This window comes from Myxocyprinus asiaticus, chromosome 11 (genome assembly GCF_019703515.2).
Source record: "Myxocyprinus asiaticus isolate MX2 ecotype Aquarium Trade chromosome 11, UBuf_Myxa_2, whole genome shotgun sequence".
In the NCBI taxonomy this organism is placed as follows: Eukaryota; Metazoa; Chordata; class Actinopteri; order Cypriniformes; family Catostomidae; genus Myxocyprinus; species Myxocyprinus asiaticus.
In genome coordinates this window covers 17,088,525-17,115,121 of record NC_059354.1, presented here as the reverse complement: position 1 = coordinate 17,115,121, position 26,597 = coordinate 17,088,525, and the positions used below count along the sequence as shown (strand labels likewise).

Sequence of the window (26,597 nt, the reverse complement as noted above, 5' to 3'; positions counted from 1 at the left end):
ATAAATAGCCAAACTCTATCAGGACTCTAAAGAGCTCTGATAAATACAGTTCTGAGATTGGTAGACAGGGACACAGTGGGCTTCTGGAAAGATATTTGTCACGTACAGTGCCTGCTACCCTGATCTGTGTACGAAAGTTCACACAAAAGTTAAAAAGTTTGAACACAGCTGTGTGTGTGAAACTAGTTAGTGGCGGTAAAGTGTTACTTTACATTTAATATTGTAATATTTTACGTTCAGCACAAAAGTTAGATTATAAAAATGAACAACCATAAATTAGTTCCCTTAAAGGGATAGTTAACCCAAAAATTTAAATTATCTCATCATTTACTCTCTCTCATGCCATCCCAGATGTGTATGACTTTCTTTCTTCTGCTGAACACAAATGAAGATTTTTAGAAGAATATTTCAGCTCTGTAGGTCCATATAATGCAAGTGAATGGTTATCAGACGTTTGTAGCTCCAAAAATCACATAAATGAAACATAAAAGTAATCCAAATGACTCAAGTGGTTAAATCTATATCTTCAGAAGCAATATAATGGGTGTTGGTGAGAAACAGATCAAAATTTAGGTCCTTTTTCCCCCCTCTAAATCTCCACGTTCACTTTCACTTTTACATCTGAAAGTCACATGTGGTGCCTGTTTAGCTTCACTTTCATGTCTGAAAGTGAAAGTGGAGATTTAGAGTAAAAAAAGACATAATTGTTGTTCAGCTTCTTACCCATTTTGCTTCTGAAGATATGGATTTAACCACTGGAGTCATATGGATTACTTTTATGTTTCCTTTATGTGCTTTTTTGAGCTACAAAGGTCTGATCACCATTAACTTGTATTGCATGGACCTACAGAGCTGAAATATTATTCTAAAAATCTTTGTTTGTGTTCTGCAGAAGAAAGAAAGTAATACACATCTGGGATGGCATGAGGGTGAGTAAATGCTAAGATAATTTTAATTTTTGGGTGAACTATTGCTTTAAGTGCTGGAGGGCCATATTTTATTCTTGCATTTTCAAAAGTGAAGTGCGTAAATGTTTTGATGCTAAAATACTTTATCCTATCCCAGCTTGATATGCAGAAATAACTATAAGTAAGCTATTTGTATGTTGGTTTCTCTGAAAACTGTTAACTGTGGCTCTATCAAAACATTACTCTGTTTGTTGGGGAAATCCGACCAGCCCAACTTTGCAAAATTGGCTCAGCCAGTGGCATGAGTTTGGGGTGGGGCTGTCTGGTCCAACCAATGACAGACAGTTGTAGAGTGTTATGTCATTATTTTTGCTTTTTCCATTTGGTGTCACTAGAGGCACAGAAACTGTGTGTGGTGTGAGTTTTACTGACCCGTGATTTGACAGCCGTAAAGTTCAAAGCGCAAAGCGATTCCATTCTTCCATGTCTGTGGACGGATGCGGACAAACCGAGCTAAGACAGGCTGAGGGATCCGGTTCAAGACCACCTCTGAGGGGTCTACATTAGCATGGAAAATCTAAGGAAATGGAGATAGAGAGGAGAGAGAGAGAGAGAGAGAGAGAGAGAGAGAGAGAGAGAAATAGAAAGATATTTATTAGTATTCAGGTGGTGGTTTTGCAAGGACTGCTCATTCTGCAAAAACAAACTAACCCTGCAAACAAATTCTCACAGAGTAAGAGGATCTTTACTGGGGTCAAGTGAGATTTTAACTTTAATCACTGTAAAAATACACATGCCCCTCCAAACACACGCAAGCGCTTACATCGTAAATCCAAACATGAAAAGCTGTTTCCTCCAGAACCAGTAATAGGCCACAGAAATTGGACTGGATTAATTGTCACTTCTTGGGCTTGAATATCTGTATATATATACACTGTCCGTACACATAAACAAATAAAATGAGATGCAACCAATTGTTTTTGGGTGTGTCCCAAAGGACTTTACATGTCATCGTTTACATGAGTTGGGTGGATCATTAGTATTTCAACAAGCAATTCCAAGGCTATCACAGAAATGTGTCATATTGCTTCAGACACAACAATTTGGGATGGTGAAGATGGACAAGCTCTGATAGCACATCTCAATCTCTCCTCCTTCCTCAGACATGCGAGTCTTTGTAAAGGCCTTTGTCTCCAGAGAGATGAAGTGGGAAAGAGGAGAAGGACCAGAAGAGGGCAAGTTCTGCTTCAGTGCACACACATACACACACACACACACACACACACACACACAAAAAACAACATCTGGGTAGGGTTGCACCAGCTGTGCGTAAGGTCTCACTTAAGCTGAGACGTAAAGTTCACACTAAGGGCTTAGTAACTACTAGTTAGTTTGTAACTAAGTCAGTGCTTAATTTGGTTGCACCACCTGTTCTTAAGGCAAGACTTAACTAGTAGGTCGTAAGCTCTCCGTTAAGTAATGCGTCGCATAATATGACGTTTACCTGTACTGATCCAATAAACAGCCTTCAAATTTGTACACAGAAGTGTTAAAAAGCTGTGAATTTTAGTTTTATCTTATTATGGTTGATGTTCAAACCTTGTTTTCTCACGTAACTGTCAGCTGTAATAAATTAAATCCCCATTAAAACATAAAACAAGATTTCATTAATGATATAGCTATTTAGCTTATGTAAATAACAATATTCAATAACTGTATCTAAAATGAATAAGGGATAATAAATAAATACTAATACAACAGGCTGGGAAAATAGACATTTATTCATTTTAATATTTTATATATTTCATATATGTTGAAACTTGACACTGGGCGGCGTACACAGGAAAGTGCACTGTTAGATTGGTTGAATCATGCTGAAGTAGTACGTTTTTTACATAATGTTTCTCCTGTAAAAGTAAACGAGTGTAAATGCCAAACATCATCATATTTGTCAAAAGGATTGAAGCCTGTCAACCAAAACATGAGCTTATTGATGTCATTAAGTGAGTCTGCTTTTTTATTCCATCCGTTACTCCTAGTCGGAGGCTTCCATAAATATTTAGTTTATACGTAGTGTTACATCCTACCTAAATTTAATGGTGCAACGCTCAAATATTTAGTAGTGCATAAATTGTGACTTAGTGCCCATTTACGCCACAACTAGGCTAAGTTGTAACGTACGTATAGCTGGTGCAACCGGCCCCTGGACCCTAAGGACCTGACCCATATCAGGATTCAATGACATCCAGGCCAGCTGGCCTGCGTCAGATCTGTGCTAGGCCAGCTAGTGTTGAGAGTGAATGAAGAGATGAAAAAATCTTGTTGGAGAAGAAAGAAAAAAATAGAAAAACCTTTTGACATTTGGTGAATCACCCAATATATCACAAAATAAAACAGAAGAAAACTATGAACTGAGGACCTTTGGTTATTGCATATGGTTGGTTAAAAGATATTTAAGAGCAGAGAGTAACATGAGAGAACAGAGCAAAAAGAAAAAACAAACACTTTCCAAACGCAAAATGCAAGAACAAATTGCCTTTATCAATTACATAAATCTTATTTAAATCTTAGTTACTCACCAGTTGGCCCAAAACCTCGTTAAATGGTGTGAGAACAATAGTGTGACCATCCTTAATGCAAGGCACTTAAACAATTCAAATCCAAGCGTTTCCTCAGTGGAACAAATCTAACAAAATCACAATGGATCTTTATGTTTTTGAGAGAGAGACTGACTAGTCTTGATGCTGCAGATGAAAAACAGTCCTGCTCGTAAGGATAAAACAGCTAAATAACCCTATTGTTAAAGAGACAAACATTCTTTAATAAAATTATACTGCTTCAAAAATAAAATAATAAACTAAATACTGTTTCACGGCAGGTACATTTTCTCTGTTTACTTGCAATTTCAGGTGTGGCTAAAACACATATTTGTACTGTGCTTGGAAAATGTGACTGTGTGTGAGAAGAGAGAAAGAGAAAGATGTTTTAGTAGAAAGAGGGGGCGTGTTGTCTATTGTCAGTAGGAAGATGCAGGCATGCACTATATAAATCTGCTTTTGTTTAATGACCTCATGATGGAGTGTGTGACCTTGCCCCATCTCTGCCTGTGAAGTTTTTCAACACAGCACAGTATGTGAGAGCCGAGTGATGTGTGTGTGTGTGTGTGTGTGTGTGTGTGTGTGTGTGTGTGTGAACTGGGGGCAAGCAGTGTGTAATATATCTCTTCTTTAATAAGTGGGAGAGTCCTATTTCTCAAGATTCACTGACATAACCTGCCACACGCACTTTAAAAAAACACAGCCGCATCAAGAAGCCTGTGAAATGTTCCAAATCCGTGCCCTTGGTCATAGGGAATATTCACTGTCTCCCCAGAGGAAAGAACAGGCCACCTTACAACCCGCGCACACACTCACAGAAACCTAATAGGACCTCTTAAACACATGTTGAATCGTAAATAAATTAACACACACAAACGCACACAATATGCTCTGTAATAATATCTAGCATCACTGTCACTTATTAACACTTATACTAAGTGTACTCTAGGTTAGAGATTTTTCAAAACCCCCGAACCAAACTATTAAACCTCGACATGGAACTTGTCCTGTAAGGTTTGAGCTATTGACACAAATGATAAATAATGTAGCTTTTTGAGGAAAGGTCTGCAATTACTTTATTGATCAGTAGGAACATGTAATTTTTGCCAGACGGACAATAAAACAGGTGAATATATCTATTAGATTTACATTGAAGGTGAAGCGCAAACCATTTGTAGGAACCAGAATATCATAGGGTTGGGCGCTTTTTACTTGGGCCAGTAAGCAACAACCTAGAAACTACCCAGAACATCCTAGTAACCATCCAGCAATGCCTTAGCAACCACCCAAGCAACCACATAATGCACTAAAACCACTCAGAACACCTCATTAACCACCAGCATCACTCTAGAATCAAGGTGGTGAGTTTTGCACGAGCCAGCACCAGTCACTTTTTCTTCCAGATGTATAAAAATCTAGTTTTTATTTACTGTTGTCCATGGACTGGGAGGTTCCCTGCCCTGTCTACAGATTGTTCAGCCTGGTTAATCCAAACCAGCATTAAACTGGGAGCCATGAGCCCCTTATAACATACGAACAGATGTGTGTCACACTGGATTTGGGACAGAATATCCACTGGTCATTATGATTGAAGTTCCAAGCACAAAGAAGTGAGTATTAACCATGAAGATGTCAAAATGATAAAAATGGAAAAATGTGTGAAAAACCTAATAGACGTTACATGATTGAACAGTCCATTTACAGTAAGGACTTTAGGGAGCAGGCTGAGATGAGGCTGAAGAACTCTGATTTCCCTCTTGTCCTCTAAGACAGAGGAAGATAGGAAGTAAGAGGAATGACAGAAATGTCATAAAGTCCTGGGCTCTAACAGAAGCAATAAATCTATAGTGGGAGGTGAAGTTACACTGACACAGGTTTAATCACCCCTAATCACCAATATGGAACACTCTACTTAGGCAGCAGCTCTACACGCCACACAAATAGCACTCCGCACAGGAGACTCAACTCGCAATTGATTTCAATAGAGTTTGGTGTTAGCATGTTGCTAAGCTAATGCTGCAATAGTCTAATAAACATAAAAATATGTAGCATACAAACATATTTGGTAAAATAATACATTTGTAATTACTTTGTATTGAAAAGTACGGATTAGAAATTTAAGTATGAATGAAATATTTGTTTATTTATACTCAACAAGTCTCCCGCCTTGTCTAATATTTTGGATGTATTTTTTTCACTGCGCTTGTCATTAAGCATTGGATTGCATTCTCTGTGGATGCATGTGATGGATTCATGTGATGGTGGCTTAAAATTTAGGAAAAATTGGGGTAAATGAGAAAGCACAATTAAGACACTTTCTGGAACATCCTTCACTTTGGGATCGTGCATATGATGCTTTGAAATGCTGCCTCTGTAGACAGACCACAAGGAATACAGCAATAGCTTTCAGATGACCATATTAGTTATATTAAATGCATGCCTTGTTATTTCTTTTTTCTCTCTTTCCCTCTCTCTTTCTTTCTCTTTACACATGCACCTGCTAATGTTTTCTTTGCATCTCTGTGCTACATTGGCCCCTGACTGGTATTGTGTTGACAGATACACAGGTACTGGAATGACACTCCCACACAGTGAAAGAGGAGAAGTGCTGTCAAGTCTGCTGTCACGGACCGTCTACTGATACAAGGCCACCCTCGAACTCATTCTCTCTACTGGCTCCCTCCTGTTTTGCCCTCATTCTCATGTCTTTTCGCTGTCTGTCTCTCTCTCTTTGCAGTCTAGGCTTAATCTATGACTGATGCGTTGTCTGTGTGTGCACGCGTGCCTGTAGCCGGAGTTATTACAAATGGATACAAGATATCAGCCATCATGTGAAGGTTTATGTTAAATTGCAGTCATGATTCATGCATTTGCATGCTTTACTTATCATGTTCCCTCTCGCACTGCTGCTAGTATTTCCCTACAGGCAGTCAATGGGGGGGGGGGGATCAGGTATGTGTTGCCTGTCTCAGGTGATGCTGTTCAATACATGAAGGGGGGTCTGAGTGCATCTGAATACACACACTTATTCAACCTGGTGTTAGACTGTGATGAGGAGGAGGGTGGGGCCGGGCCGTGAGGACACATGGCCGCCCTGAATCAAGCTAATCAGCCGGGAGGGGGATAAAGACTAGCCAGAGGTGCCAGTTCGAGAGACAGAGAGAGACACACGCGCTGCATGTGTGTCTGTGTTCATGTTTGTTTTATGTTGTTTTAAGTTGAGTTTTACCATTAAAATTTATGTTTACAGTTCAGCTGGTTCCTGCCTCCTCCTTGCCCATCCTTTAACTATTACATAGACATAAGGCTATTCTCTACTTCATGAGGTGCCACCTGGGCCAACTTTTTTGAAGTTCTTCTATTATGTTCTTCTATTATGGGAGAAAAACAAAAACAAAATGTGAAAAACAAAATCTTTGAATGTAACAAAGATGTTATATTGATGCTGCAGTCCTCTTGTAGCCTTCTCACCAGTTCACATTAGTCAAATTGATTGTGAGTTCCACTAGTGGTTAATATTTCATACCCGACCTCCACCATAGATCTCACCTACACTCAAGAGCTGAAGTGAAGAATAAAATAAAGGGAATGTGTTTCACTTGCGGAGTGAAGCAAAATCAAAGAAGAAGAACCAGGAAAGGTGCAGCGAGCTGAAGGGATACACACCATAAGTACAGCTGGCACAGCTCAGCAAGAGAGAGGGAGAAAGAGGCAGGCACAGGACAATAGTTGCAGGCCTTCCTCCCTTTTCCCTATCTTTGTGATAGTGAGCACTCATCTCATTCATCCTCGCTCGGTCTCTTCCAGACTCTGACTCTGTAACCACATGTGAAAAATGACTCTCACGAATAAAGTGTTACAGAGCTGTTGTCAGCAGGAAACACCAGATTTTTTTCTGATGTACTACAAGAAACATTAGATTCAAATTGAAAGATTTTCTGAACAAAAAGTAAAGAGAAGTTTAAATTTACATTAGCACAAATAACCGTGCTTGTGGTCATTTAGTCTGCATTTCTCTGCAAGGCCTAATGCACAGATGCAATATTGAAATTATTATTATTTTTTTTTTTTTGTCCCATTAATTTTTATTCACTAATGACAAAACCATCTGTGTTTACCTTAATACCTTGTTTCTATCTTAATAATTCCATCTCATATGTGTTTTTGGCTGTATACACACATGTAACATGATCCAATCTGTGCCAGATATTGTTACAAAACATACTGGTTGACACGGTAAATGCGGCCTTAGAGCAGCTGTTCTGTACAGCAGACACTCACACAGACAGATCAGTTAGGATGGAAAAGGATTAACGGTTATGTGAATTATTGAAAAATTATGTCCGCCAGTACAAGGAGTAAGTGGTACAACAGATTCCTAAGAAAACTTGTCAGCACAGGAAAATGTGTGTATTTGTAACAATATATTCAAGAGGTGAAATGGGGACCTCAGTGTTGGCCAATAGGGCTAATAACAACACCCTAAAGTGAACCATCCATCTGTCCATTTTCTACAGCCATTTATCCTATGTAGGATCATGGGTAGGGCTGGAGCCCATCCCAGCTGTCTCAGGCCGAAGGTGGGGAAACACCCTTGACAAGAGGCCAGTCCATCACAGGACTAACACACATGGACAAACACATTCACACTCTCACCTACGGGCTATTTAGAGTCTCAAATTCACTTGACCTGCATGTCTTTGGACTGTGGGGGAAACCAGAGCACATGGTACATACTCCATACAGAAAAGCCCAGGTTGAGCCAGGACTCAAACGGTGGCCTTCTAATTGTGAGGCGGCAGTTCTACCTACTGAGCCACCATGCCACCCTCCAAAGTGAACCCTCTAAGGCAGTGTTTCCCCGGACAGCAAGGAAAGAACAATGCCATGGTTCTCCTATTAAAACATTTCCGGCGGCCTCGCAAGTGAAATTTAAGACTACTTTAATGGCTAATTTAATTTAATGATAATCTCGCATTCAGCGCTTTATACGTTCTAAAGGCTTCTCATCTGCAGAGCGATATTTTCATGGTGTGATAAAAAGCTTGTTTTTCCCGCGAGTGTAACAGAACAGCTTGAGTCAATGATCTGCTCTGCTCTAATCTACTGTACCTCTGTCATCTGCGTGTGCATCAACAGCCATTAGAATTAGAGAGATCGCAATGGAGGAAGTCAAACCTCTCAAACAGGCAGCCCCGACATTATAACAGCAATAAGGTGGAATAGAGCAACACTGCGCTATGCTCCAAAATAACGTTTTTTATTATTTATTTTACAGTATTAAGAGTAACTGTGATATTTTGACCAAAAATATTTTAGTTTCATATTAAATGATCTATTAGGTAGAATCTATACTATTTTTCAGAAACACTATAATCTATTATTGTTATTACTATTATTATTATTATTAGAAAGACTAGCTACATTAATGAGGAGCCATCATGGTCTTACCTTTGCTTATATATCATTGCATTGTAAATATAAGGGCAAGTACATAAAGGGCTTTAAAGTCTGGACCACCAAGACTAGATAAGGGGCTCATATAAATAAACACTAAGTGCAAATAGCTCATCTTGTTGGCAGAGGTTATTTACACCAACTCCACCCACCACCTCTCAGACCAAACTTAAGACAGCCCCACAACAGATTTATTTGGGGTCATCTGCTGATCAAATGAAGGAGGACATGTTTGAATTTTTCGGGTTTGGTTCGATTAAAACGAACTCTGGTGCGATTGCACTGTTAGTGTGGTTCGTTTGAACAAGTGTGAACGCTGCCATCCGAATCTTGGTGTGCACCAAACAAGCGGACCGAGACCCCCTGAATAGTGGGTCTCTGTCCACTTCCAAACGAACTCTGGTGCGGTTCGACTGATATATGAACACAGCATAGACCAAAGACGTCTAATCGGACCAATAACAGGAAGTAATACTGACTAATACTTCCCCCATCTCTTGCTGCTTTGCATTGGCTTGCTGCCATACTTTTTCCCATAGACTGATGGGACCGCTGGGAAATGTGGTCAGCATTCACAGCTCTGCTTGAGTCATTACTCTCCCCCCTCCCTCTCTCTCTGCCCTTCTCCTGCTCTCTCCCACACCTCGACGCCCCAAATGAAGATATTGACAGAGCAGGCTGGCTCTGGTTGGTTGCAGGCCAGACCGGGCTCAGCCTCAGTTGAGGAGAAAAACAGAGAGAGATACAGATGGAAAAAGAAATAGAGAGCAAGTGCTAGAAGGGACCGATAGGGCTAAACACTGTGACTCACAAACTACTGAAAGAGGCACAAAATCACAAAGGGTTTAATGATGTTTGTACACAAACGACTCGTCTTTCTCTTTTCCCCTGGTCCTTTTCACATCTTTTTCTTGTATTCTTTCAAACGAGTCTCTGCACATTCTCCTTACACTTTTCTATATGTGGGTAGTTGACAAAAGGCATGTCCATGATATAAGAGTATATACAGTATTTTTAGATTCTTGATAACTGATCAATTTCATCTAATTTTTTGCAGTTCGCTTCAGTAGTTCACATAGCAGTAATATTAAATATGGATGCTCCAATCGATCAGCCACAAATCGGTGTCGGACGATATTCACATCCTATGACTCGCATAAACCGATCGCTCATGTCGCAAAAGACAAGCAGCTCCTTTAAGACATCAGCAGCACAGTAATGGCATCACTGAGTGTGGGGACTACTGGCATAGTGTTGTAAAACAACAAACTTGATTCAGCGGTTAAGAATGATACATTGGGAGAGGTATGGCGAATCTGAAAAGTTTGTGCACTGTACTGTTAAAGTGGTGTTTCACATGCAACAAGGCAAAGGGATAACAGCACAAGCTGTGAAATGGCCCTTATTATCATTCATGGTGACAATAATAACACGAGTTACAAGATGTGGTGTAACACAAACATCTTTATTAAATATCTCCCAATTAAATGACATTAACAATTGTAGCACCTTTTCAGTCCAGAAACATGCACTCTTTCTCCGCTTTCCTGGCATCTCTTGCCCTCATGAGAGAGCACGTGTTCCCCTCATTAAAGTTCAAGCAGCAACAAGTTAAAAATGAACTATTCATACAATCATCCAACTAAATGAAAAGGCAGGGAAGGAATTTATAAATATAATAATTCTTTATACAATGTTAAGATACCATAATTTAATGTATTAAATATAATGCAAAAATAAAATATAAATAAAATAAGGAATAATAATAATTATATGAAATAATGACAATGAATCAATAACCAAAAATGTCACATTAAGTTTAACTGCACCTATGGCTTATCAGTTTGTCTTCAGTTTAACACTATCTATCTTAATATAGATTATATTTTGTTATTATTATTATTATGTTAATATTTTTTTGTCAGCAAAAACTAGGCAAACTGATATTACTGGGAAGAGGAAAATTAAATTAATAGTGACAGTGTGCAGAGAGCTTACATATAGCCATTATGACAGAGATCCTGATAAAAGGTGAAATGATTGGTATCGGGATCAGTATCGGCCGATCAGATGATAAGAAAATCGTTGATCGTATAGGCTGTAAAAATCCTGATTGGAGCACCCCTAATATTAAATAATTATATTAAACATACTGTATACTGTAATATAATATACATAATTGTAAATGTTGTGTGTTGGTGAAAGGCCATTCACTGAGTGGCATTCAGCACTGTGCATGTGTCTTTGTCTAATGGGCCTGTGACATGGTTTTCTGCATGTGTTATGAATTTCAAATACTGGCTGTCAAATGATAATCTCTCTGAAAGTTATTAGGCATGAATCAAAAACTTTAGGAGTGCGATTCTACATGTTGAAATCTCTGAAAATCTGTTTATTATAAATGTAAATATACAACACAAAACTCCCTCTAAAAAGCTCATTAGTGTGAAAGCTCAGCTTGTGGATTACAATGGCTGGCAGACTAAATCATTTTCAGAGAGAAAAAATCTGTGTAGAATGTTGATTTAATTCTCTGCTTTCCTCTTAATTCCCAGTTTGCATCTGAGATTAAGTTGAAGAAACTGGAATGTGGAAACCCTCCTTCCTCGCTTTACCTACCCACTGTTGTTCAGAAAACATCTACAGAAAACTCAACTAGAAAAGGCAGCCATTTTAAAGCTGCTGGTGTCATTTGTTTTATGTTAAAACAATTTATCCTATGACAGTTTAATGTGCAGAGACAACTACAAGCAAGCCATTTGTAGGTTGATTTCTTGAGCAACATGTCAACTTCTGCAGCAATCAATGGTGTGAGTTTGGGGCGAGACTACCTGTATTTTGAACAGTGGAAGACAGGGAGACTGTTTGGGAAGCCTGTTTGGAAATGCTAATAATTTAATGGCATAGAAAATACACACTGCTGTTCCGAATCAGAACAGAGTAATTAGAAGAACAGGCGATACATTTATGACCCTCAGAGGTGTAAATCCTTCCTCTAAAACCACCATTTGTAATAGTCAATTAAAAACATATTTACACTACTTCACTACAGTGTTTCCGTTTGTGCTTGTGAACTGGTTTCCTCGTTTCAGTGAGCACCTTCCACCATCACACACTCTGGCTGTCTTTTATGTAGATGACTTGTCTGAAAGACCATCTATTCTCTGTGATATCACAAAAGGTTAAACGCTCCAGAAGCACAGAGGATTCCTCCTGGGATCTTGCGGCAGTCTCCCATTATTTCTTTTTATATCATATTATCCCTGCTCTTTATATGAAACGGAGGAATGCACAGAGATGGACAGAGCTGTCAAACTTCTGTTTTGAAGTCTGAGCTGATGTTATCTCCCATGAAAGCTCTCTCCATTGCCTTATTATTACATGTTAGCACACATACCAAATGTTCTCACCCTATATAAACCCCTTAATAGAGTCTTGATGATTCTTTGTAATGGAAATTACAGTGGAAAGGGGTTGAGACCTTTTGACTTTCTCATGATTTGAAACAGAATGTTTGTGAAAACAGCATAAAATGCCATTATGTTGATGATGTCTTTATCAGATACATTTTCAGGAAGGAGAGAATGTTTCCAAATGATACATTTTTGGGATTGAGTGTATATGCATGTGTTTCTTTGTACTGTATGTGTGAGTGCAGTGCTAGGTTTTTAATGAAATACTGGTTTCTAAGGAAGTCTGTGGCTCTGTTCCAAAACCTAGTGAGCTAGACAGCATTTTAAGGCATCATAGGCATGCTCCTGATACGAAGCCTGTTCCAAAAGGTAGGCAGCAAATTACTTTTGTGTAGGCCTCAATAAAAATGGATGGGCCAAAGTTTCGCCCAAATTTCTTTTTACCAAACAGTAAAACAGTTCTTTCAGTTCATTCAAACAGTTCTTTCACACTCTCAGAAATCAGCATTTATGCATTTTAAAAACTATTTTTTAAATGTATATTTGAAGTCAAAGAATGATCTCTAATATTCTGGCTGGGCCTGGGTCTAATTGCATGGCTACGCCACTGCTTATAAGGTTACAGCATTGCATGTTTTCTTAATGGAGAAGGCAATAACAAAATGCAGTCAAAATAAATGCTGATTATAAATAAAATTATATTTCATTAAACACTAAAAAGCATTGATTAAAAGAGCTATGTCTAATTAAACATTGACTATTTTATGCTTATTATTGTATTGCATTGTCAAATCATTCTATTATGAGGTTCAGTTTAGGTTAGGATGCTGCCTCACAAGTATATGTGTGTGTGTGTGTGTGCGTGTGTGTGTTTGTGTGTGTGTGTGTGATTTTATCAGAACTGTGCAGCTGTGGTTGAATGAGTGAGCTGCAGGTAATCTGGTAGTGGACCGTGAGAACTGCCACAGAAGGGAGTTTAAGAAGAAATTAAGCTCAACACTGCTGATATGACTCTGTGGCGAGCTGATCATATGTAAGCATGCGTCGCCCCTAGCAACCAGCACCACGTGGGACTAAAACACAGCTGATCAGCCACACCAGCAAACAATCAGCCTCATCAGCAGAAGAGGATCTAAATACCAAGGCCAATCTAGACAGGTGAGTGACGACTCCAGGACACGACTGATATTTTCTTTCTGTTCTTCTTCACAGACACAGACTGAGCCTCGCCTGGTTGACTTTCACTGCTATCCCCGCTCACGCAGTAGTCGGATCCGCTCATCCCCGCATTCGGACCATTACCATCCACGAAGACAACATCGTCATTCATTTCTACATCCCCGCTCACAAACTCAGTCTACATGGCTTTCCCCTCATTCACTCTCTGTTGGCATTGTCTTCAATATAATGGCCCCTTTGGGGTAAATTCACATTACCTTGTGTGTTCACCTCATTCAAACCACCACAACACTTTCTACACCATAAACACCATGCAAAGAGACTATCAACCACCAGGCAACAGTGATTTCTTCAGAAGCTCTTCTTGTTTGTCCCTAAACACAAAGACAGGCAAACACACACATCTGTCAGTGATCTCTGGACCCAAGAAACACACACACCTGATGAGGGCATGATGTGCTACTATCAATCTAAATGATCACCGCACATCCTGAAAAATAATAACCTGGCTGACTCTGAGCCTATTCACACAGATGCCTACGTGAAAATTGTTTACAGTATTGCAAATTTACATTTTCATTCAATGCAGACACATTATTTCCTGTTAATCTATATTGCGGTATTTGGCTATATTAAAAGCCATGCCTGAAAGCATTCAGAAAGACAGTTTATCTGCAGGGCTGGACAATCTTGCGAGATAGCTGCCAAGATGAAAATATGTTTCTTCCAGGCATATGAATAAATAGTAGATTATTAAATGGTACAGTTCCTAAATAGACACAGATTTGTCAAGCATATCTCCCATTCCGATACAGAGAGACTTCTTAACAAAGCTTAGCAGAACTGAAACTAAAGCCGCAAATACACAGCACATTAAGGAAGGACTAAGCTTGGATATTTTCTGGGAGATTAAAGCACAGGCTATTCCAGCAGGGGGTCTAGGACTAAAGACCCTAATGACAGTTGGTGGTGGCTGGGATGTATCTGGTCGGCAATTCTCAATTTTTTTCTGCTTCTTCCAAAACATCATAGTAACATCAGAGCTTTCAGATGTTGCCCTGTCAAGCAATCAGCCCCAAACAGGATTTCCAGGGGTTTTATTAATAAAAAAAAAAAAAAGATTAGACACATGTGCCACACAGGAGGGATCCTTATGACATTTTCATTCATTTGAACATTTCACTTTCTTAATGCACATTCCTGATCTTATCGTGAACGATTCATCAATACACATTATTCCAAATTTAAAATAGCCTTTGTCACCTTTAATCAAAATGTAATAATTTGCTCTTCCTCTGAACTGACTTTTCTTTTTTAGCTGACATCACCTAGGCCATACAGGCTATTGGATAATGTTAACCAATATCTAAAAAGCTATTAAGGCATTGTTTTAGCAAATTTTCATTTAGGTCTGACTTCATTCTGCCAATGTTTCATGATCTGATCAATGGAAAAATCAAGTAATAATATCTTGTTTCACTCAGAAATACATTACAAGTAAAATGGGTTGCGAACAGGGTTTAACATTTAAGAGCCTTATGGGGACACCAGCACACCATCATCCCATGCTGGGCACCAGCACCCAACAAATAACATATGCTACAGGAAAGACTGACAACAGAAAACACCATTTTCTAACAAACCCACAGCCTCAATACAAGAGCAAAAGACACCATGCTGGTCTAAGAGAACAAAAGACCTAAGACTAGAATAGAGGAACATTACAGTTAAACAAAGGTCCCTGCAACTTTTTTCTTATCTTCTTCTTTTTTTCTCTCTTGTCATAGTTGGATTAGCAGGTTTATTAGTTTTACATGTGCAGCTCTGCCTGCTACACACAGTTGAGAGTGACAGTACTTCACATATCTCTGATAAATGACCAGCACAGAAAGAGAGAGAACCAACCAACTGCTATTTCTCTCATTATCTTTTCTGTTTATACAATCCCACATATTCCCAAACGTGGCGTTCCCACATGATCCTACCTTGTGGTTCTTGCCATAGCGGTAGATCATCCAGTCCTCTCCATTAGTGCTAACCTCCAGCTTAAAGGTGGTGACGAAGTAGGACTTGTGTGTCTCCTTGGAGACAGCGCCCTGAGTGGCGATGCCCGTCAGGACCTTCAGGAAATGCAGGTCCACCTGAGGATGAAGAGGAGAGAGGGATAAGAAAGGAGGAGGGGAAAGAGAGATCTTAGATAAACAAGATCAGACAAAAAAGTGGAAAAGCAACAACAAAAAACTGACTTTTAAATTTTTTATAAGACATGACTGAGGTGTGACTGTGCAAGGTATACATTTTATTAGTTTGTATGTTCCCTGGGAACTGAACCTAGGACTTTGGCATTGCTAGCACTATTCTCTACCAAACAAGCTACAGAAGCCAGTTGCTAATACTGTATGCGTTTGCTAAGGTGCTAAGGTAAATGTGTCTCTATAGGTGGTTTCTAGGGTTTTCTGGGTTGTTTCCTACAGCCCTAGGTCAAAAGACAGGGCTCCAGACTAAAAAAATGACTTAGGAGACATTGGCTGAAATATTAAGGAGCCAAATGGCTGTTTTTAGTCACCAAATCACGGAATTGCTCGATTTAGATTGTTGTTCAGAAACAAGATAGAAAGCCAAAGGAAAGGAAGACAGCTTGATAGCCCTTTAATCAGAGGTTTAATAAACATTATTTATAGTTGAGAAGATAAATTTGCATTACCTTTTGTCTCATAAATGTTCACACCCCTTTCATAATTTATATAAATGTAAGAGATAAAATATTGTTTTTTATTTAGTACTGCTCTTCAGAATCTACATTACAGATATTTACATATAGTATGCATATAGTAGTCTTCTTGAGCATCAGTGAATGTTTGCACCTTGTGTAATAGTTTTTTACAAGTCAAAATCTTGATTATATATATATATATATATATATATATATATATATATATATATATATATATATAATGTAAATTGTTTTAAAATATTGCCTTAGTCTTTCTTTACTGTTACCGGATGGACCAGACACAGAGACTACAAGAGTGCAAGTTAAATGAAATCCCAGATGCAGTTTATGGTGCTACTCCAATCCCAATCAATAATTACCAGAAGAATAAACGTGAATGAAAAAAAGTGGTACACAATACGAGACTTTTAATTATAAAGAAGCCCGAAATACACATGAGACTCTTATTTTGAAATGTCTGGGCTCCCAGTTGTAAGCTCACTGATGGCTGATTCGCTGAGAAAGTGAATCTGATTCAAACTGCTAACCTGAGCTCCTGAGTCCAAACCCTCAGTTCTTTTCAGGTAATTCATGAAAAAGAGTCTTTTGTTCACGACTTTCTCGCGCTAGGTTTGTTGTTGCGTGCGGTGCAGCGAGCTCATCATCACAACCGAACAGGTGAAAAGCGGCGAGACACACTGGTGCATGCTCTAAAGCAGAGCTGGATTGGTAATCTGGCATACCGGTCATTTTCCTGGTGGGCCGACGCACTTTGGTGCCGATCAGTGGAGGACTGGCCATCGGGAGAACCGGGCGGGACGGTGGGCTGGCCGCGAATGCATAATGGGCCACAAAATGGTGCTACGATATGCTGAAGGGGGCAGCGATATGCAGAAAAGGACAGCAAACCCCCCCACACACACATCAACTACTTTTGGGCCAGCTGCTATGTAAAATCCCCGGCCGATTTCTCCATTTTAGTCGCAGTCTGGAGCACTGAAAAGAGCATATCCACAAGTCTCTGTTGCTATATATGACTCAGGTCCCTCCATAAATGTAAGTGTATGGGATTTTTCGGGCTTTTTTATCGTCCAATCACTTTCCTTAACAAGCCACATGACATGGGTCATCATTTATTTTCATAACACAAATGGTAAGGGATGTACTACATGCCGAGATTTAATACTTAGGGTTAGGGGTTTGTTCAAAGCCCTTAGCACCACTACAAATAGGATATTGCGAGAGTGATGGGAGAGAGAACTGAGAGGAAGAAGAAGGAGGAATGTGCAAGAGAGAGGAGCTGAAAGATGGATAGAGATGTGGGAATATGAGTCTCACCCTCCCTGCAGATCAGCAAAGGTGTTATCAGAGACTTAAGATCAATCACCTCAGCTCTGATCGATACTAACTCTCCCTCTCTGCACACAGATTATCACCCGTGCTTACTCTCTTACCCCCCCCCCACCGATGATGATGATGATGATGATTACAGTACGAGAGCTGCCTCTCTGCTGCTCCGCCTCGACCGCAGCAAGGTCTTTAATCAGGCATGCAGCACCAGTCCTTGTGGAGGGCTGTTACCCATGATCCTTGGCTCTCTACCGCTCAGCAGGATGTCATCCGAACATGAGCGGGAAAACTGCAGCATTTGTTATCTGTCAGAGAGACAGGTGTGGCTTTCACACACAGATACAAGCACGCACACACGCACTACCTTCTGTAAAGCTGCTTAGGGCCAAAGAGAAACACACCTAGACAAAAAATCAATAGAACCCAGGACTGCTGCTAACTATTTATTCCTAGAAAAGGACCCTCATCAATCAAATGGCTGTTACCATCAGTGCGGGCTGTGCGTCATCAGCTCCTGTGCCCAGAGAAGAGAGAGAGAGAGAGAGAAAGAGAGATGCAGCCCACCACATTTGCGATGGAAGTGTGGAATACATCAGTCCCTGATGAATTGTTATAAACAGAGAGGGGGAGAAACAGCGAGAAAGACAATGGCTGAATTAATGGGAAAAGAAGAGCACACACAAGAAGATCTTATTTAATGTTATAGGAATATTACGAGTATAAATAAGGCTGCACTCTAATCTAGCATTTGTATAGTAGTATAATGTTGATTACTATATAAAATTATTTCAACTCGTCTCTCAGTTAAAAAATAATAATACAAATTGCAGTTACAATAATGCACTTACAATGGAAATAAATGGGGCAATTGTTCCAGAGTTTAAAAGCAGAAATGTTAAGCTTGTATTGTTTGTTAAAGCGTTTGCATGATTTATAAATGATTTAAAAACCTATTTATTTATTTATTTGGATTTTGTCCCCTTTTCTCCCCAATTTGGCATGCCCAATTCCCAATGCACTCTAGGTCCTCGTAGTGACTCAATCCAGGTGGCGGAGGACGAATCTCAGTTGCCTCCGTGTCTGAGACAGTCATTCCACGCATCTTATCACGTAGCTTGTTTGAGCGCATCACCGCGGAGACCTAGAGTGTGTGGAGGCTCCCGCTATTCTCCGCGGCATCCATGCACAACTCACCAAGCGCCACTTTACCACATTATAGTGACCACGAGGAGGTTAACCCAACATGACTCTACCCACCCTAGCAACCAGGCCAATTGGTTGCTTAGGAAGCCTGACTGGAGTCACTCAGCACGCCCTGGATTCGAACTTGCGACTCCAGGTGTGGTAGTCAGTGTCTTTACTTGCTGAGCTACCCAGGCCCCCCAAAAACCTATTTATTAATGGGACTGTATAGTTGTCTAAAGCATCTTTTCTAGGTGGATGAACTTCTTGTTATGTGTTCTGATATCCTTAAGCATACTATGCAGAATTACAGGATTTACATGGTCATAACATGAGTTGAAATATTGGTTATAACTTTACACAGACAAGGACAGTAAGCAATTTTATCACACAATTTTTATACCAACACGTATGATGTTTGAGTCTTGTGGCTTTCAAAACAACGTGTATTTTAACATGACCATGCGAAAGAGACTGAAACTGATCCCGCAAATTCACTCTTTCTCGCTGACATACTGGGTGTCTTATGTGCATTTGCCGCAATTTCACAATCCAATTATGAATCGAGATGTATCAAATCATGCCATATGATTCTCAGTGTGTATAATATTATGTGGATATCAACTACAACAAACTCTGTCCTTACACACACACAGAGCAGAGGTGTCTGGTAAAAAGTATGGTCCTCGGGCATGTTGGCATTTACGACAGCTGTTTGTCAAGATGGATGTCTGGGCTGTGGACCCTGAGAGTGAGGGACTATTGTCAGGTGTTAACACAACACAACGGCTGTGAGTTCTACCAGAAGTCCACAATTCAGCAACATCCTGACACAAATACGACAAACCAATAAAAGTAATCCCAAAAGTAATGTGTGTCATTCCAAAGCCGTGGTCTGGCACCTAATCTGAGTGACTCAGAATATTAATTTTGAAGTCTGTCTTTCCAATTTCTTGAGATTTCGAAACACAGAATTTCATGCCTTTTAAAATTTTAGCCAAAATATATTAAAAGGGGAACGAAGAGACAGCTCATGAAGCTACAAGCACAAAACATGGTCTATGCAAGTATGCAAACGCACCCGCTTCAAGCTACTCCAAGCTTGATTTTGCTTTCTGACACAACACAAGAACACATAGCTATAGTGAACATTAGCATAAACCATCTGCTTATACAGCTAGTTTTCTCTTCAGGTCAAATACTGTTGCAGCGGATCAACGGTTTCAAAACAATCCTGATGAAGAAGTTCATTAAAGTTTATATGTTTAAAGCTAGCTACCTGAATAATAACACTACCGGTTTGATGGCAGACATTTGAAGGTAACTTTATTGTCCCGTTGAGTTGTAAGATTTGTTCCCTCCACAGTAATGCAAGAGCCCATGTTAAGTATGTTTAAGGGGCCGCACACAAGCAACGCACTAACCAAGCATTCGCGTCTATGTTTGCATACTTATGTAAAGCCTTCTGCATGAATATTACAATGGCCATCATTGTTGTGGACATAATAAAGATTAAATATGCCAGAAAAGGAGATGGAAATGAGCAAGTAAGAGACGTATAGAGAAAGAGAACCATGCCTGGATGTATTCCTTGTTGCTGTCCTCATTGGGCGTCCATGCGTTGTCCTCAAAGTTAAGGCGAGCCTGTCTTGGAGACCAATGGCCGTCATAGAAGGTTGAAGATGCAGCGATCTGGTCATCACTGATCTTGCCTGACTCCATGCCAAGAGCACTACTGCAGTGGAAGTCTGAGAAACACACAGAAAGATTTCTCTGAATTTAGATTTGAAAGAACAAAGAGATGCAGGTAAATAGCACGACAGCGTGGGGGCAAGTAAAAAGAAAGAAAGAACACTTACTGTCATTGACCTCCTTGAGTGTCATGTTGTAGCGGGCCGAGAAGCCATCTTTGGCCACGGCCATGTCTGTGTGAAAGGATAGAGAGAGGATACCTGTAGATGATTGTATTTCAGCAGGGATTTTGGTACCGCAATGCCGTCCAATTAAAGGGCCAACTGCAAAACACAGAAATGGAAAAATAACAATTGAATCAAGACCAAAAAAAAAAAAAAAAAGAAAACATTTAACTAGCTTCAAATCAACCAAACACCTGTTCATTCTCTCTGTCTACCATTATGGTATTAAAATAATAATAAAACTGGAAACAGAACAGCAAAGTCTGGCTTTAATATATGAAAACCCTAACTGACAAATGTAAGCTCTGATTGGGCATCCAGAGGGACTCAGAGCTATATGCAGAGCTGTGTGTACCAAAGATCAGTAAAGCTGTCCACAAAAGGGATGTGGGAAAATGTTTTCATAGTGCTGGGATGTGAACTGGTCTCATTTCTTCATCTTGCTCCAGCTGGCCACCCTGAAGATTAGAATGCTTATAGTCCATATGTGTCTGTATAGTCAACCTATACAACACTGCTTCTTTGAATCCCGGGATGTTTGTGTGTCAACAGATGTACTTGATTTAGTTTTTCCATGCTCTAATGCTGTAGAGAGGGTGCTGTCTCACAGCAATGAATCCATCCTCCACCCTTATACACACAAACACAGTCTTGGATGGGTGAAATAACCTTGTATCAATCACACACATTGATTTTCTTCTTTTTTGGAGAGGAAATGGCTTTAATACAGCATGAGCTCTTGAACATGTAGGTTGAAATGACTCTTTCTCTCCTTTGATGGTGTTGAGCACCAGAAAAACATTTCCAGGTCACATGTCACCCCAAAAAAAAAAGTATTTTATTTTATTTTTTTAATAAATTATTTTACATTTTTCATCTTACATTTTACATTTTAGATGAGAAATATTAATTACTGTAAAATGTTAGGCTGTATTACAGCTATAAGAATAAGTTTTTGTTTTTTGTTCAACCTAGTCCAGATGGTTGATCAGTTGGTCTACCAGCTTGTAAACCTGGTTTTGACCTAGTAAACCATCATAGTCAATCTAGTTTGGGCTAGCAGACCAACCTAAAAATACCTAAAAATCTTTCTAATAACAGCTTGACCACCTTAACTAGTATGACATGGTTTTTCACCAGGGTGATCCTTCAGTGTACTGGTGTCTTTGAGTGTCTACGGTTCTTGTTATCTGATTATACTGTATGTTCATGTGCAGTGATAAAATATGAATCCCTAACCAGACTCACAAAGAGAGTGTGTGAGTGTGTGTGTGTGTGTGTGTGGGGTGGGGAGGGGGGTGCAGTATTAATAAGACAGCTGGGAGAAAACGAGTATTCCCCACCACTCTATTCCAGACATGGATTAAATCTTATTGCACTGTTATTCACACCCCATTTTCCCTTTACTGGAAAATCAAGGTTACCATGGCTGCTGTTACCCCCCATCCTTCCTCTCCTTTACCCCACTGTGTGGGAGAATATGGGTGCCGTGGCTTTTTGGCCCGCTTGCAGTAGATAAGGCAAAGCAAAGCCCTGGGCTCCGCTTTCATCTGCCAACACTCTGCACTAAAATAGCTCCAACAGCAGCCTCAGTAACAGCACAACAGCAATGCGTCTGAGCTTTATACTGGTGGAGCTGCTAGAACAGCGTGCAACGGACTGGCTTGTGCGTGTCATAGGGGTAAGAGTGAACAGCTGTATAGACTGGTGGATAAACTATCCAGATGGTTCAGGCAGAGTCCCATAGTGTGATTGTGAATGGTATGAGGATTTGAAATCATTAAGTGACCAAATTATGTATGGCAGACATGCGACATACTGATCTCAAAGCAGACAATGAGGTCAGAGGGAAATGGGAAACACAATCCTCTTAAAGTCACGGGTGTTCTGGACTTGGAATACTGCAGTCCTAATCCGAATTCTACTATAAATCCACACAAAATTCTTCGGGATTACGGGCATCTAGACTCACCCTGTGGGAGGCCGTCCCACACCACCAGCCAGTCATACTTGCACTCGCCCTCCGACCCCTGCAAGGGGTCATTTTCCAGGTCGAAGGTCAGGAAGGTGAGGGTGACATCCATGTTAGGAGGAACGATGATGATGAAGGTGCACTCTAGATTGTGGGGGTATTTGTCAGGGAAGCCGGGTGACTCGATTACGCCTGATGAACTGGTGAAGTTTCGGGAACAGTCAGAGCCTGAGGAGAGACAAATGAGCACAAAACATGAAGACAGCAGCTAAAAAAACACTCTTAGAGTATACCTGAACTATGGCTCCCAAAAGTATTCGGACCCTTAAGACACACTTAAAAATGTATAAATGTCTTTGTATTTCATAACAAAATTATATATATATATATATATATATATATATATATATATATATATATATATATATAATGGTATATAAGTGAAGTTAGTTCTGCGAAAAGCTTTAGCATAATTTGTTTGCAGATCCAAATTAGTTTGGTATTTTGTTATATATGCAATGAAATTCATACATTTTTAAATGTTACTTCAGTGTACAAATACATTTTGGGAGCCACCGTATGTGCAAGATATTCAGTTTCATATGAGACAGTTTTTATTTTTTATTTTTTTTGTATTAACCAAAATGTCAGAGAGTGGACTTGTTGGAGCGGTGGCAAAGAACATTACTTGCTCTACAATTTTCTCTTATCATTTGCAGACAGAGAGAGAGAGAGAGAAGAGAGAGAGAGAGAGAGAGAGAGAGAGAGAGAGAGAGAGAGAGAGAGAGAGAGAGAGTGAGAGAGAGATACACACACTCGTATCTCTCACTTTAGCTCTCTGAGAAAAACATATTGATGTGAGTAAAAATGAGAACATTCATCAAAGTGAAGCTTTAAATCTTTACAGAAAAATCCTTCATCTGCAAAAGTGCTGAATTAGAGTGATTTCCCATCCCTGGAGCTGCTGTCAATATTCATTTACTGCAGGACTCTGAAGCAGCACTCACTCATACGAAATGCTTGTGTATGAGAGTCTAATGAAGGAGGAGTGATTTCTGTTACAGAGACATAACTGTAGTAGTGCTCAGTGCAGAACTGAGCAAGCTAAGGTATCATGTAAGGGCATAACGGTGCATGATATGCATTCACGTATCAAGGTTTTACTGTGTGGTGGCTCCAGGAGCTACCACACAGGAAAACTTTATGCCAGAGCCGTAAATACTAAAGACATTGACGGCGACAATATTCAGATATCATTTCCCCAGTATACAGAATAATGGTTGACTTACATGGGCTTTTCAATAGTTGATTTTTAAAGGAATATTCCGGGTTCAAATCAAGTTCAGCTCAATCGACAGCATTTGTGACAAAATGTAGATAACCACAAAAAATAATTTTGACTTGTCCCTCCTTTTCTTTAAAAAAAAGAATCTGGGTTACAGTGAGGCACTTACAATGGAAGTGAATGGGGGCCAATTAAAGGAGGGCTCAAAAGCTTACACACTTCTGCTTATTAATTCTTCTATTAAAACTTGTGTATTATCTGAGCTGTAAAGTTGTTTAAATCATAGTTTTTATGGCTTAAAAACTAGTTTAAAAATCATAGTTTTAGGGTTTATGGGTTTATAATGCTATATTGTTATGACAACAAATTGTACAATTCTATATAACTTCAAACAGAAAAGGTTAGTAACCAATTTTATCACACAAAAAATCATGTTAACACACATTGTAAGTGCCTCACTGTAACCCAGATTTTTGCTTTTTTTAAAGAAAAGGAAGGACAGGTTAAAATAAATGTTTCTGCTAATCAATATTTTGCCACAGATGCTGTCGATTGAGCTTAACTTGCAATGAACCTGGAACATTCCTTTAATTCATTTTATTATTTCAGAATCCCCCCAAATCCTGGATATGTGGTTACAGCCTGTGTACAAGCATATTCGCAAGTCCAGCCTTTAAAACATGCATGGCAAGATTTCAGAATGAAAAGAATAATCTTTATGAAGATTATTTCTTCGCACGGAGTCTGAAATATTTTACTGCAATCATTTTTTGTTTTTAATTCAGAAGCTAGGTGAATTTGTTTGAAACCCCAACCACTTTAATTGTAAGAAAATGAGCAGCCTGTACATTCTGCTAAAGATCTCCTTCTGTGTTCAACAGTAGAAAGAAAGTTGTATAGGTTTTGAATGGCATGAGAGTAATTACAAACGAAAGAAATAAATAAAAAATAATCATTTTTGGCTGAAAAAACAAACAAACTATTCTTTTAAGGCTGTGTAGTAAACCTGTGCGGTTTTATGCTGGAGGTAACCCTCTGCTGGCCAGTACTAGGCTTTTTATCACAAGTGTTATTGTTTTGTATGCTAACACATGCACAGTCATGCTTCACCTTCAGCCAACACACGTCCTACATGCCAAGTCACCAGCAGCCTTTAACACGATGCACATCATGTTACCGTGTAATGCCATTTCTTCTGAGAGATGCAAATCACTGTGCTCATACTAATGCACAGAAGGACACACACTCCTCAAGACACACACATTCAGTGTGCAAGAAAAATTCCACAGTATACTTACAATCTCATATCTGTTAGAAGCACAGTAAGTGCCACTAAAATTAGTTATAAAAGAATAGTACCAAAGATACACGCATCCCATTGAGGCAGAGATACAAAAAAGAGAGTAACAGATTGGCAAGAGCGATAGAAAGAGAGAGATATATAGTTTGAGAAGATGTTGACAGGGGTTTAGAATAGGAGGTGGGCTCAGAGAGGGAGCAAACTATTGAAGGATCTAAGAACCAACGCTCAGTGATCTGTGGCTCTTAACTCTTCAGTAGCTCAAACACTTGCATGAGCCAAGCAGTTGCATGGGAACTCAGCGTGTAACCACACAGATGGGGAGTGACAACTGTGTATCATGAGTACATACGTCCTCAAATCACCTATACACACTCTCTATCTCCCAATAAAGCATTTACACACGTTTATGCCCTAACACTAACAGTGCTCTACATCCATGGCAGCAAGATCCCTAAATTAATCTTCCCCATTCCAAAATTAACAGAGCTCTATTTAAAATTCGAGAGTCGCAGACAGAGCAGTGTAGTGTCTGAGGCCTTAATCATGGATCACTGACCCCACAGTGAAGGTTTGGGGCCTGACCTCGACACTCATGATGCACACAATCACACACAAACACACTTACCCTCGCAAGGGCTCTCAGTGTGGATAGCACACAGGAAATCTGGCCATGTCTGGCACCCTGGCATTTGAGAGACGGGTCCCAGAGAGATATCAGGCCCCGGTTAATGTTACACTTACAGCTCTCTACTCGACTAATACTGCACACTACAACTTTTCAAGGCCTTTGTGTGTCTGTGTGTGTGTGTGTGGGACTCACAGTCTAGGCCAAACGGTCATGCATATACACCAGCACCTGCTTGCATCTGTCACATGTTTGAATGCTATTTCCCTCATACTGTACAGATGCATTCCTTTCTTATTAATGCTTTCTCCCGTCCGCAGTGATCAGCGGTATAAATAACTCATTACATATGCTTGTGTGGGTGAAATACAGCTCTAAAACAATTCCCAACTTGCTTTACATAACACAATGGTGAGGACTGATCCAGAGTCTAGTTTTCGACCAAACCGACAACCCAAAAATCCACTCAAATGCTAAAAAATTAGTAGCTATAAAAGAACCTCGAAAACAAACTTGTTTTGAGAACAATTTAGGGTTATCTCACCAAAAGTTCTAATCTAAAGCCTTTCTAGTCACCAGAGCATGTGAGCGAAGCGGAGCGGTGTGACACTCCGCTCAAAAACCCACTCTATGCATGTGCGCTCCGCTCAGCCGCTCACACTCACCGGTAAAAAAGCGTTCGCTCAAATCCCGCTCC

At 39.8% G+C, this 26,597-nt stretch overlaps 1 protein-coding gene across 3 annotated transcripts in view; it reads right to left on the bottom strand.

The window, feature by feature from the left end:
• Positions 1 to 26,597, bottom strand: part of LOC127447694 (neuropilin-2-like) — a 98,720-nt gene that overhangs the window by 36,781 nt on the left and 35,342 nt on the right. For all 3 annotated transcript variants that reach the window (XR_007898412.1, XR_007898411.1, XM_051709702.1), the window contains exons 4-8: positions 22,688 to 22,915; positions 20,659 to 20,814; positions 20,378 to 20,547; positions 15,540 to 15,695; positions 1,341 to 1,485 (exon numbers count right to left, since the gene is read on the bottom strand). Coding sequence is in view for 1 of the 3 variants with exons in the window: in XM_051709702.1 (XP_051565662.1) it covers positions 1,341 to 1,485; positions 15,540 to 15,695; positions 20,378 to 20,547; positions 20,659 to 20,814; positions 22,688 to 22,915 (855 nt within the window). In the remaining 2 variants the exon portion in view is untranslated. The remainder of the gene's footprint in view (positions 1 to 1,340; positions 1,486 to 15,539; positions 15,696 to 20,377; positions 20,548 to 20,658; positions 20,815 to 22,687; positions 22,916 to 26,597) is intronic.